At 56.7% G+C, this 12,749-nt stretch overlaps 3 protein-coding genes across 3 annotated transcripts; 1 reads left to right on the top strand and 2 right to left on the bottom strand.

Annotated features, from left to right (window-relative positions):
- Window positions 1-899: 899 nt before the first annotated feature.
- Window positions 900-2,749, top strand: D7B24_005745 (uncharacterized protein; the record flags this gene model as incomplete). The annotated part of the gene is made up of 3 exons (XM_028639894.1): window positions 900-1,025; window positions 1,105-1,188; window positions 1,247-2,749. The coding sequence occupies 3 exons, from the start codon at window positions 900-902 to the stop codon at window positions 2,747-2,749; spliced, it is 1,713 nt and encodes a 570-aa protein (XP_028495821.1).
- Window positions 2,750-3,866: 1,117 nt separating this feature from the next.
- Window positions 3,867-9,057, bottom strand: D7B24_005744 (uncharacterized protein; the record flags this gene model as incomplete). The annotated part of the gene is made up of 2 exons (XM_028639893.1): window positions 3,867-8,557; window positions 9,024-9,057. 2 exons carry the CDS (start codon window positions 9,055-9,057, stop codon window positions 3,867-3,869), a joined length of 4,725 nt encoding a protein of 1,574 aa, XP_028495820.1.
- A 1,124-nt stretch (window positions 9,058-10,181) lies between these two features.
- Window positions 10,182-12,026, bottom strand: D7B24_005743 (uncharacterized protein; the record flags this gene model as incomplete). The annotated part of the gene is made up of 1 exon (XM_028639892.1): window positions 10,182-12,026. One exon carries the CDS (start codon window positions 12,024-12,026, stop codon window positions 10,182-10,184), a length of 1,845 nt encoding a protein of 614 aa, XP_028495819.1.
- Between the last annotated feature and the right edge of the window lie 723 nt (window positions 12,027-12,749).

Below are 12,749 nucleotides of genomic sequence, written 5' to 3'. Positions count from 1 at the left end.
ATGGATACGCTTGCCGCATTGGGCGCATTTCCCGATTCTCTCTTCTGTACATTGCATTTGCCTTTTGGGCGGAAGGGAGGGGGGCAGGGGCAAGATTGTAGATGGGGTCTTCTGGTGTTTCTCCGCGGCGTGAGAGACATGCGGGCAGCGGCTGTGGTAAGGGTGGAGAAACGTGATTTGCTGCCTTCCGTGTTTGCACTGCTTCGTGGATCATTTTGCTTGATCATCCAGGGGAGCTTGCAGAGGAATGGCCTCATGAGTAGCTCACAGACTACAAAGATGAGTATACACATTGGAGATCTCGGTGTTCTCGTGCCAGGCCTTGGTACAGCGTCGCCTCGCTTAGCCCGAGCTGTCGGGGCCGGACAACTCTCCTCAAGGGCGTCGGCATTTCAATTAGCACGACTGTGTCGGCCGATTGGCTCAGCAGCGTTGCAGTCCCACTGTCAGTGAGGCCGGCAAGACATCCGAGGGCCGGGTTATGGTAGGGAGAACTCGAATGAATTACCTGCTCAGGCGTAGTGACTTGGAGTGTCACAAGGATCTGAAGCAGGTGAGGTGAGCTAAGCAGGCAAAAAAGCACAAGCGTCATAACCCTGTCTCTCCCTCCCTGTCACGGCGGCCAAACATGCTGGTCCTATCGTCGTTGGCCCCTCGCAACCCCCCAAACCTTCTCTGTCAATTTCTAAAGGCCCCCCCCTACTTTCTTTCTCTACCATCACAGAGTCAAAGCTGTGATTTCTTTCGAAGGCGGCACGCCTGTCTTCTTTGCCTTCTTGTCTCTTTTGACTGGCTACCTCCCACGATTCAGAGCTCTTCGAGCTCAAAAACGACCGTCGCCGTCCCAACGCGACCAAATCATTCCCCCACCCACTGTCCGCAGACAACAATCGCCCACCATGGCGTGGTCCAAGTCGACGCGCATCAGCATTATGCTGGCTATCGATGTCGTCTTCTTCGTTACTGAATTGACCGTCGGACTGCTCGTCAAATCCCTGGCCCTGCTCGCCGACGCCTTTCACATGGTGAGTCCTCTGTCGCAAACCCGATTTTGGGGTGGTTCGCTGCCTCGGAGATGGCGCCACTGACCCGATCGGAAACCAGCTCAACGACATCATCTCTCTGTGCGTCGGTCTCTGGGCCGTTGCCGTCGCAAGCAAGGCGACCACTGATAAGTATTCCTACGGTGTATGTGCTGCCGCCTCCTCGAGCATGTGCTGGGCCAAACGACTGACCAACGACGCAGTGGCTCCGTGCCGAGATTCTCGGCGCCTTCTTCAACGCCGTCTTCCTCATCGCGCTGTGCGTGTCCATTATTCTCGAGGCCATTTCCCGATTCTTCGACCCTCCCGATATTCAAAACCCTCAGCTTATTCTCATTGTTGGCTCCATTGGTCTCGCGTCCAACCTTGTGGGCTTCCTGGTGCTTGGTGGTCACGGCCACGACCACGGACACGGGGATCATGATCACGATCACGATCACGGCGACGGCGAACACGACCACCACCACTCTCACGAACATGCTGCCGAGGAAGGCCGAGTCACGGTCACCGACCGCACCAATTATGCCATTGCCAACGATGACGGGCCAGCCATCGATGTTCTGCCCGAGGTCGCCGTCGCCAGGGCCACCGAGGGCGCTACGACCACGCCTCGCCGCATCAGGTTCGACAGCGAGTCCGAGTCTCCCAGCAACCGCGGCCCTAGTAACACCAGGGGTCGCGAGAGGGAGCGCCGCAGGGCCAGCAGTCTGCGCCATTCGCGCCTCACGAGCATCGACGACATCAGCATCTACCCTTCCAGTTTCCGACAGGAGATCATCGACGCCAGCCGGCCCAGGCCCAAGGACATGGACGGAACCACCGACGAGAGCGATGTGGAGGACGGCGCTGTTCAAGATGGCGAGTCTAGCGAGAACACGCCGCTCCTGAGCGACGGCAACGGCAACACAACCTACAAGAGCACTTCGCGCCACCGGTCCTTCAACGGTCGTCCTCGCCGGGACTCGAGCCTGCACTGCGAGCACAACCACAACAAGCCGAAGGACCGCAAGAAGGGGGGAGGTCACGGCCACAGCCACGGCGACCTCGGACTGAACGGTCTGATCCTGCACGTCATCGGCGACGCGCTCGGCAACGTTGGTGTCATGGTTACCGCCCTGATCATCTGGCTGACCGACTGGCCCGGCAAGATGTACGCCGACCCGGCCGTGTCTCTCTTCATCACCCTCATCATCCTCAAGTCGGCGCTGCCCCTGACCTTTGCCACCTCCAAGATTCTGCTCCAGGCCACGCCCGACCACATTGATCTCCAGGACATCCGCGAAGACATTGAGGCTCTGCCCGGCGTCGTGAGCTGCCACCACGTCCACATCTGGCAGCTCTCCGACACCAAGATTGTCGCGTCGATGCACGTCCAAGTCAGCTTCCCCATCTCGGCCGAGGGCGGCGAGAAGTACATGGTCCTGGCCAAACGCGCCCGCAAGTGCCTCCACGCCTACGGCATCCACAGCGCCACGATCCAGCCCGAGTTTCTCTCGAGCGCCGAGAACGCCCTCGTCGAGGACACGGCCGCCCTCGCCCTTGACGGCGCAGGAGATCACGTCGTTGTCAGGAAGACGTCCTGCCTGCTCGAGTGCGTCGACGACTGCGTCGGCAAAGGCTGCTGCTCCACCGGCACCACCGTCGCCGGCTCCAGCCCCCAGAGCCACCACAGTCACAGCCCCGGCGAGTCGCCGCACAGGCACTAGGACTCCGTGTGGCGCGCATTTTTCGGGGCGTGGCGCCGATGAAGACGGTCGCGGAACAGAGCCCTCGGCGATCGCGTGAATGTCTGGCGGAGGCAAAGAAGAGAAGGCTCGGGCCAAGAAGTGACGGCTATGTGACGATAAGTGAAAGGGGATCAACCTGGGAGGAGGGCTTCCTTACCTCCTCCCTCCCATGCTCAAAATGCCCATTCTTTACGATGGACCAGCTCTCCAGGTCCCTTGCGAGGGACTCGTTCGCAACCCTCGCGGTTGCCGGCGTTGCCATAGAATAAGGGGTTACATCACACGTAGAAGCCCCTCGGAGAAGGAGGGGGGGAAGAGGGATGAGGAGCACACACACGCGTAAAGATTGTGGCCTGGTGAGGTGGTTTCGGGTCATACGGGGCGCGTCGTAATATGCCTCGGCGCGCGCACACCCCCCCTTTACGCATACATTACAGCCCCGGTAGACTATTCGTTGGGCGTTTGGGAGGCTTTGTCATCTCTTGTCTTGTAGTATTGTCATAGCTATCTTTTTCTCCTTTGTGGTGTGGTAATTGACAATGGAAGCCACGAAGAATCATGCCCATCGACTTTGTCTCTATACTCATGTGCGGCCTGTTGTATTGGCCCATGAGTGGACAGGTCACGACAATCACGCTTTCATCATACTAGTGTCTGCTACAACACACATCTTGGTCAACTTGCAAGACTTGATTTCATCGGGCCTCTTGCTTGCTAGCTAGCTACACAGCGTTCGACCACTGGTGTGCGCACCTGCCCTCCGCTTCCGTCCGCTTGACTTCCCCACCAGAGGTGGTCTTGAGACCGAGAGGCACAATCTTGGACCCCTTACCCCCCTTTTCCATATTCCCAGCCCCTACCAGGCCCGGCCAAACCAGCCGGCCCCAAATCCCCAACGCCTTGCGATGCCACGACGGACACAAATTCATGAAGAAGAAGAAAAAGCAGCAAGAGAAATTTCCGCAGGAAAGTGAGTAGTAGCAGAAAAGGAAGAGAAAGACGGATCGAAAGCAAGCTATTATACGAGCAACCCATGAAGAAGCTCCATGGGGCGGGGATGAAAAAAGACGAGTCAAAAATCTGGTGACGGCTCCTCCTATGGTGCCGGCGGAGGTTTCGGAGTGGGCTTTTTGATGACGAGTTTGAGTCTCTTCGGCGCGGCCGCAGGCTGGCCTCCAGAACTGCTAGGAGGTGGCGGGCTGGCGTGCGCGGGCGTAGGCGTCGACACAGATGTGGACGAAGAGTGGGCTGCCGATGAGCCAGTCGGCTTTGACGACGGTGTGCCGGTTGGCAAACCCGATGGAAGGGGCTTCCGTACGCTGTCACCGCCGCTAGGAAGAGGCTTTCGCGCAGGTTTGGCCTGAATGGTGCCATCGGCGGCAGGTGAGGCACGCACGCTCTGCAACGAGCTGGGCTTGCGCGGCACACCAGAAGATGATCTGACGTTGAGGTCCTTCAGGATCCGCCGCAGTGCTGGGTGCCTTATGGTGACGATCTTTCGAGGGCGAGCAGTGCCGCTGTAGCCCTCCTTGCCGATCTTTGGACGCTTAGCGATTGGCGACTGGTCATCGCCGCCGTTCATCTTGTCTGGTCGTGGACGTTTCGGAACCTTGTGTGATGAGGGTAACTCTGTCCTGGGCTGTGCGCTGCCCTGACGCTCAGGAACAGACAGCGGTCGAGGGGACGATTCCTTCAGGGCAGGTGACACACGAATAGGGGTTGCGGCGGGAGAGTCACGAAGAGGAGCTGCCACCTTTGTTGGCAATGGTTGGCGTGGTTCAGAACCCGGAGCGGCTGGCGGTGGTACCTTGTTGGCCTTGACTTTCGGGTTGACAATGACGCGTTTCGGCTCGACAGGCTTGGGAAGCGGCTCGACAAGAGGAACAGGAGCAGGCTCCGGTGCCTTCGGCAATTCTTTTGGCCGAGGAAGAGAGTCGCGGTAGTATGGCGTAAACGTAACGATGAGCTTGAGAGAGATCAGATCAGTAAAGTATACGTTGAAGAGATGAAAAGACATTCGTACCTTGCCCGGAACACGGTGCGCTGGACGAGACACCTTCCATCGCTGAGGAAGCGGGAGAGAGACAATCCACTCGTCGGATGCATCGAACATGAGCCCACAGAACTCTAGAAGTGTAGCCTTCTCCGCTCGACCGAGAGTGTCCTGGTTGATAGCATACCAGAGAGTCTTCTGGATCGTGATCTCATGATGGGCGAACTGGTCTTTCATCTCTGCCTTGAGCGCCGTGAGTGCCGTGCGGAGATCATGCTTGCGCAGATACTCCTGCCGACGTTCCGTGGTTTCCTTATCACCGGCTTCAACGACGAGCATATCATCCTTCGGTTCATCCGCAAGGCCGTCCAAGAACATATCTCCCGTCTGTGGTCTGATCGCACTATTGGGCTTGGAGAATTCACCAAATGCCAAGCCGGCAAGGCCAATGCTGAAGACCTTGAGCAACTTGTGGCGCACGAATGGCGACTTGTCTGTGCTCAGCGTGCGAAGCAGATGAGGGAAGACAACATCGTCCATCATGAAGCCAAGATCGACCAGAGCCTCAAAAGCCTTAATACGAACGAGATCGTATGTCTCATCCTGCAGGTACTGCATAAAATCAAGGCCATCCTTGGGAATGACCCCGGCTTTCATGAGACGTCTTTTGCAATCAAGCGCTGTGATGGTCCAAATATTGTGGTAAGAGTTTGCCCACTCGTCCATCCTGCGGTATCGGTCAATTTCAGTGAGAGCGTTTTGGAGGAATTGGTCCTCCTCATCCGTCCGTATGATGTCGTCGAGCATCACCTCCGTGTCCGGTCGCTTATCGGGGATCATGCTGGTGGCAAGCGCCTCTAGGAGCTTTGCCACATAAAAGTTGTCGGAAAACGGGTTGTTAGCGTTATTGTTGAACTGGACCTGCTCCAAGAGGAAGTGCCGTGCCCGCTCAGGGCATTTGCCATTTGCATCCCGCACCCTTGCGATGGCCAGTGGAATTGCGCTTTGGGCAAGATATTGCTTCCGATCCGAAAAGTCGTTGGGACGGGGCATCTGTGTGCCTGGGAAACAGCAAAGTTGAGTGAATGCTCGTAGCAAGTGAAAGAGGCCAACCATGGAATCTTTCGGGCCCGGAACGCTATGTCTGTGGAGCTGGCTGGCTGCCATCGTGCGAATGCCATGAAAGTAGCGCTTGTCGAATAAAGTACGCGTGAGAATGGAAGAGACGAGTGGATGAGGCGGAGACCTGCCCAAGTAGAGCATTGTATCCTGCTGCGCAACCACATCCCTATCTTGCTGGAGTTGCGAGACGTACATGTACGACTCGGAGTTTGTCTTCATCGTGCAAATCCACTCAAAGTCGGCATCCATACGAATCCATTCGTAAGATTCCTGGTCCATCTTCTTCTCCATGTCAGCAGGCCAGTCGAGCAAGTCCCATTCTTGAATGTCGTCTTGGCTCTGTAGAACATCGCCCAGGCAGTACAGGAGGGAGTCTTCGTTGACTTCGCCGTCGGCCGTGGTCTGTGCAGCCGCCCTATCGCGCTGACGTCGACTACGCTTCAGGCGCTTGTACTTTGTGTTGTAGGGGATGTCGAACTTGCACATCTTCATGGCCGCGGCGTCTTCGCGCACCTCAACTATGTGCTCGTAAGGTGTACCGTCTGCCTCGTGAATGCGGATGGTCATAGGTCCCGTGAACCAGGGCTGGATCTCGCCTATGGCGACGTCGTATAACTTTTCTTTCACCAGTCGCAGGAAATCATTCTTGTCAAGAGCCCGATTCGAGTCCCTCTCCTTGACTTGAACCTGGCGAACCATCATCTCGACGCAGAGCTTTTTCTTGTTGAACTTTTGCTGGACATCGAATCGTGGGCAGCCTGTGCCGTAGATCCACTGCTTCCAAAATGATTCAAGTTTGCTCTTAGAGTTCTTCTCGCAGAATCTCCGGAAGGACTCCGTGTTAATCAGCCAGTCGCCCTGACGTTCTCCGATGTTCGCTTTGTACAGAATCCTCGAAATGATCCGGGTGAGGTTTGTTTGCGCAGGTGCTTTCGCAAGCCTCTTGTCAAGAATGAACATGATAAGGGGCGCCTTCAAAGTCATAAAGTCCATCTCAAAGTCGCCAACATGCAAGCTGCGGCCGAGGTCGTAGAGTGATGCCCGCCCCGTATCAACCTCGACCAGCTCGTCGACCATGGACTTCATGCGGAATCTGTAGTCGTTGTTACCGCACAGTTTCTTGAGGTATAAGTCGGCCATGTAGTAAGCTATGCCGATAACGACCCACAGGTCGTTACGCCGGCTAGGAAGAAGATTGATGCCGCTCCATTGGACGGCCAAGCTCTGCACAAGTTTCCTCGAGATGTCAACCTCCGCATCAGGGTCGACAACGTTCTCTGGGTAGAGCAGGCGCGTGCTCACAAGTGACAACGAGTGTACGGCAATTGTGTCGTTCACCATGTCATCGACAAAGCAGAGTCGGTACTCCTCGAAAGGATAACGTGCAAAAGTGAGGGTGAAAAAGTCGGCCGCTGACGGAAGAGCTTGACACGTGTTTAATGTTTCCTCGGCACGCCCAGGCAAACAGAAGGCCTGTATTTTCAGCGCGTTTGCCCCGAGTTTCTCGTCATCCGCCTCGGGGCGGAAGGCTGCAGAGACATCAACAAGCTGAAAGGGCCCAACGGCAAAGCCTAGTTTCTGGGCAGACGCCTTCTTGTCAAGCTCAAATAGCATGATCTTCTTGGAGTCATCCGTTGGGTCGATCAACTCCTCGGCGATAAAACCTGAGCAGATGGCCGTCATTTCCAGAAGCTTGTCCTCTTCAGAGAGCGCATAATCGTCATTGTGCGGCTGTGACTTCTGGCTGGCGCTGCGGGAATGACCGTTCACACCGTTCTGGGTCGCAAGAGGTTGACGCAGAGCATCGCCCAACGTCTTTGGAAACTTGATGGCAAGGGACCAGGCACAGCTCTGGCCATGGTCATCAATGCATGGGAAAATGCACGACGCAGTTCCCGGTTCGATAGAGTGCCGCGTGTAGACATGAGGCCACTTGAAATCGCCTGGGTCGACCCCAACAAACTGGATTCCGTCTCGAATGTTCTTGGTGGTGAATGGTATGGTCACACGGTATTCTTGTGAAACCAGAGGATTCGGGTCAAATGGAGATTCGGTGGTGGAGGATCCTGGGTTTGCCGATGAAACCCGGATTTTGATCGGCCGCTTCTGGTTGCCTTCCTCTTTCAAGTCCTTCGTTCTTTCCAGGTCTTTCAGGTTGATGCGAATGGACCCGTCGACGGGCGTTGAGCCAACTGTTTCCCTATCTTCAGCGGCTGCGTCCTTCCGTCGCGAGTGTGTGAGGGGTCGCATGCGGAGCCTTCTAAGGTCGTGATGCGTCGCATTCCAGTTGTAGTGACTCGGATAGTCCAGGAGCTTGTAGGGATCCTCATACGTGGCCGCGATCTTCCTTGGTGCGCCGACGGGTTGCGTGTCTTTCAGCAGCTCAATCTCGATATTGTCGACGTCAATCTCCGTTTGTCGCGCGTCGATGGCAATCTCTTCCATGCTGTGGCCCCGAACGCTAGCGATCGTGATCTCACACTTGCCGACGATGCGCTTTTCCCGAAAGTTGATCTCGAGTTCGACATCTTGCCTGATGACAAAGTATGGGCGCATAGGTTCATCTTTGGGATGAGGTAGGCTCTCGAATATGTCCAGCTCCGCCGGCTCGGCTTCGGTATGGGATGATGGCGCAGACATGGCAACTGGCAATTGATGCGCCGTGGCAATAACTGGATCTAGGAGTGTCGCTGGCGGGAACGTTCGGTCATCCTGGCAAAGTCCGACCTTTCTTTCACAGAAGTCTGGGTCGGGCAGGGGGGGGGCGTCGGAGGGGGACCTAGATGACGGAACAGAAAGAAGGTTAAGAGGCGTTGCGAACGAAGAAAAACGGCGGCGTTGCCTCAATCGACCCCACGGTGGAGAGATGCTGGGGAAGGATGTTGAGCGGAGTCAACCAGGCAGGTAGGACGAGATGCGAAGCCTGGCTGATAGAACCTTGGGTGCTGTCGAGATGCGGCAGCTCAGAACGGCGCGTCTGCAACTGATTACCTCAGGTATCCGCGACTGGACCGTGCCAAGGGGAAGCTACCAGTGGGTCCCGACTCGAGGACTTTGTACTTTCCCATATTAATAATCCGTAGAGCTACTTCAGGCCAGGGGTCGCAAGCCCCTCCTTCTACTTGTACGCTTGCTTACCTGAGTAACACCAGGCGGAACGACTTGCTTTCATCAAGTGGCTTCTTGAAGATGGTGAAGCTTCTAAGAGGCGAAGACGTGATGATCCACGCGCTTCCCGATGATTACGTAGAATCAAACGACGGCAAGCCCGAGACACCTATGCCTCCTGGTTTCGGTCCGACTGTTCCACGCTTGAAAAAGGTGCCACCACGTTGTCGCGACTGGCCAGGTGCTGTTGGAAGCGTCCAAGATGGGGGTTTTGAGCCTAGCACGATCAGCGGATCAAATACTCATTTGAGGTCTGATATGAGTTCAGAGTAACGCCATATCAAACCCATTGTGCACCTCGCTTTCCACGTCCCTATCAGTAGACGCCGCTTCAAGCCTTGCCCAAGTGAGCCGCCGCTTCCATCGTGACCTTCATGTAGGCTCTTTCGCCATTCTGGTATCTTGACACAGGGAGCGCCTCTGCGACGCGGTGAGCTGCGTGGGTCGAGATATACACACGGGGCCTGGCAATGGTAGGATGACGACATAAAATGATCCTCATCCCTGCTTTCGACCCTTCTACTCGGTCAGAGTTGGGACAAAGGCACGGAACAGTGCGCAGTTGATACTATGTGATCAAGTTGGTTCTTTCGGCTGATGCATCGAACCCCTTTGCACATACCGCCTCTAGGATGTTGGCAAAATGACGCCGAGATACCTGGGAGTTACGGCGCTGCCTAGATGATCCTAGCAATACATAACCCTAAAACCACAGCATGTCATGTTGTCCCGGAGGGATGTGGCTCGTGACTGTGTTCTGCTGGCCGTAGAACTGGGACTTTACAAGTACAACCACGAAAGTATTCTGGTCAGCGCAAGCAGAACTTGCCAATGTGGCACTGTATGAAAAAAAAACTTCAATTCCTTCGTCACGACCATCACGAAACACCGTGACGCTCTGACGAAAGGGTCAAACGCCTTACTGATCGCATGTTCCTACCATGAGGTACCAGGAGAAAGCCGCATTCCGTGCCCTCCATTCCCCCCCCCCCAAAAAATAACCCTTTGCCTGCCAGCTCCGACTGGTATCATAAAAAAACGCATACTACACTGTTCGAGTAATCCCAAGCACAGGGTTTCGAATGATATCACATATCGCACATACCCACTCCCACTCCCACAAGCCCGTCAATGTCTGCTACCACGGCGCTGCCGCCGCCTCTTCCGGGCGTGAGCCTTCATGGTCTCGGGGTCGAGATACTCCTCGGGTAGCTCGAACTCCCGCGCCTCGAGTTCAGGCACCGGCTCACCCCAGGCCAACACCCGACGCCCCGCCCGGCGATGCTTGTTAAGCGCCGCGTCACGCTCGTGCTTCTTCTTGAAGAATGATTTGAACTCCCGCGGTGGTGGCAGGGGTGTTTCTGGCTGAATCGACGCGCCACGTGGTCGCTTCCGGCTGGACTTCGCCATGTTGGCTCTGGCCGCCGCTTCTTCGCGAAGCTGTCTCGCGATCGAGGCGTCAAAATCTAGCTCGTCGGGTGGGTCGCCGTCACTAGCATGAACGTCATCGTCGTCTTCTTCTTCGCTGTCGCCGATTTCCGGCTTTGCCTCGTCGTCCTCATCTTCCACAGCCTCTTCATCCTCCCCAGCCTCCTCCTCGTCGTCTTCTTCTTCCTCGTCGTCCTCTTCTTCGTCAGCCTCTTCCGCCAGAGCGCGTTCCTTTTCCGCCTTGCGCCTCTTCTCCTCCTGTGCCCACTGACGGAATTTGTCAATGATGGCCTGGCAGCCCTTGATAAAGTGCCGCCTCGCAGGCTCAAACGACTTCTTCTTGCTCTCCGTGACGCCGCTGACACCCATGATCCGCAGCCAGTCGTGACCCTGCAGGCCCTCGAGCAGCCTGACGATCTGGTCCTTCTCGTGCTGCGCCCTGCCCTTTTCCGTGTTCCGGATCGACCTCTCGAGCCTCTCGGCCCTCTTGTGGATCGGCAGGTACAAGGCGTCCGGCAGGGCGCTGTCGAGCGTCTTGCCCTTGTAGCTCTTGCCGAGAAAGTCAAAGTTGATGCGCTGCGAGTCAAAGGGGTCGTCGAACAGCGCGTCGCCGTAGCCGCGGACGGGGTAGTCGCCGTGGTCGTAGCCAGCGGGCACCGGCTCGGCCTGGGTCGGCGTGAACAGCGGCGCCACGACCTTGCCGCGGAAGTAGCGCGGAAAGGTGTCGACGACGACAATGGGCGTCTCGACGTTCAGCAGGTGCTCCTCCTTGGGGTCGTTGCCGATGACCTCGTCATAGTCAGGAAAGTAGGCCGACAGGTCGCTCTTGAAGCGTGTCGCCTCCTGCGAGCGCAGCTTGCGCCCGCCACGCTGCTGCTGCTGCTGCTGCTGCTGCTGCTGTTGTTGTTGTTGTTCCTTGGGTTCGGCAGGGGGGTGGGTGTCGGACTGGGTGTCGGGCTGCAGGCGGTCGAGCTCGTGCCGGATGCCGTTGATCACCTTGGCGCGGTGCTTGGTCAACTGGGCGGCGGCATCGTCCTTCGCGGGTGGGGGTACGGCAGGCGGTGGCTGGCTCACGACGGCGGTTTCGCGTCTCACGGGTAGAAATGGCAGCTTCTGTTGCTTTTTTGGTGGTGGTTGCGGTCGTGGGTGATGCAGTGGTTGTTGCGGTTGCTGCGGCTGTGATTGTGGTTGTGTTGGTGGTTGCTTTGGCTTGAGCGTCGGCGGCACCGCGTCGGGCGGGGCAGGCTTCGCAGCAGCGTGCTTCGGGGGCGTGGCGCGCGACGACTTGAGCACGATCTCAAACTCGGTGCGCGGTCGCTTCGCGGGGCTCACAGGCTCGAGGTCGTAGTTGCGGTCGGAGATGCTCAGGTGACGCTTCGTGCGACCACCGTTGGCAGCGTGCGAGAGAATGTTCTGGGTGCTGTTGCGAGCTGTGTGGAAGGGCGCGTTGGCGTGGGCATCAGGAGCAGCGGCGGCAGCAGCAGTGGAGGGCGCCCTTCTGCTGGAGCGCGTAATCGATGCCATGGACGCTGTTTGGACGGCCATTCATGGTTCGGGGGAGGGACGTGTCTCCGGCGCGTCCGCGTTGCCGTTTGCGTGGCGATGGGCTGTGGGCAATTGAATCGAGATCGCTTCTCGAGGGTGGATGGAGCGTGTTGTTTTTTTTCGGTCGCTCGTCGTTTCGTTTGGAAGGGATTCAATTGGAATCTGGGTCGGTTTTGGGGTGGTTTGGTTTGGTTTGGTCCCCTCTCTGTGCAAACGCCTCTGGGGGGGGGGGGGGACTCTTCTCTGCCGCCGAGAGCTGGGACCTTCCTTGCCTTTAGGTAGGTACATTACCTTACGGTAGGGACCGAGTGGCAGAGGGACCCTTCTGTGCTTTGCCTTCCAGCGCCTGTGGAATCCATCACGCACGCCGGACACGCTCATCTGCTGCTGGGTGGTGTCATGACGTGCATCGGACGAATTGACGTCTGCATCGACACGCCATTGCCATGGCGCATTCATGAAGGTTGATTGTTCACAACAAGATGCAGTGAAATTAGGCCTGTCCTATTACCGTACCTGCCTTACCTGGGTCCGGTTCGGTGCATCTGTGAACATCAGTCCTATGTACACCACCCATGATTTGCGATGATATCAAGCAACCACACATTGATTCTGCCAAGTTCTGGCCAAAAAAAAAAAAAAAAAAAAAAAAAACAGAGTCGAAAGTCTGCTCATGCTTAGCACCTCATCACATGCCTCTACATCTTCTTTGATCCCTGTCAC

Source organism: Verticillium nonalfalfae, assembly GCF_003724135.2.
Source record: "Verticillium nonalfalfae strain VnAa140/NRRL 66861 chromosome Unknown scaffold_37, whole genome shotgun sequence".
NCBI lineage: Eukaryota > Fungi > Ascomycota > Sordariomycetes > Glomerellales > Plectosphaerellaceae > Verticillium > Verticillium nonalfalfae.
Note: the sequence above shows the minus strand (reverse complement) of the source record. Positions and strands in the feature narration are given on the sequence as shown.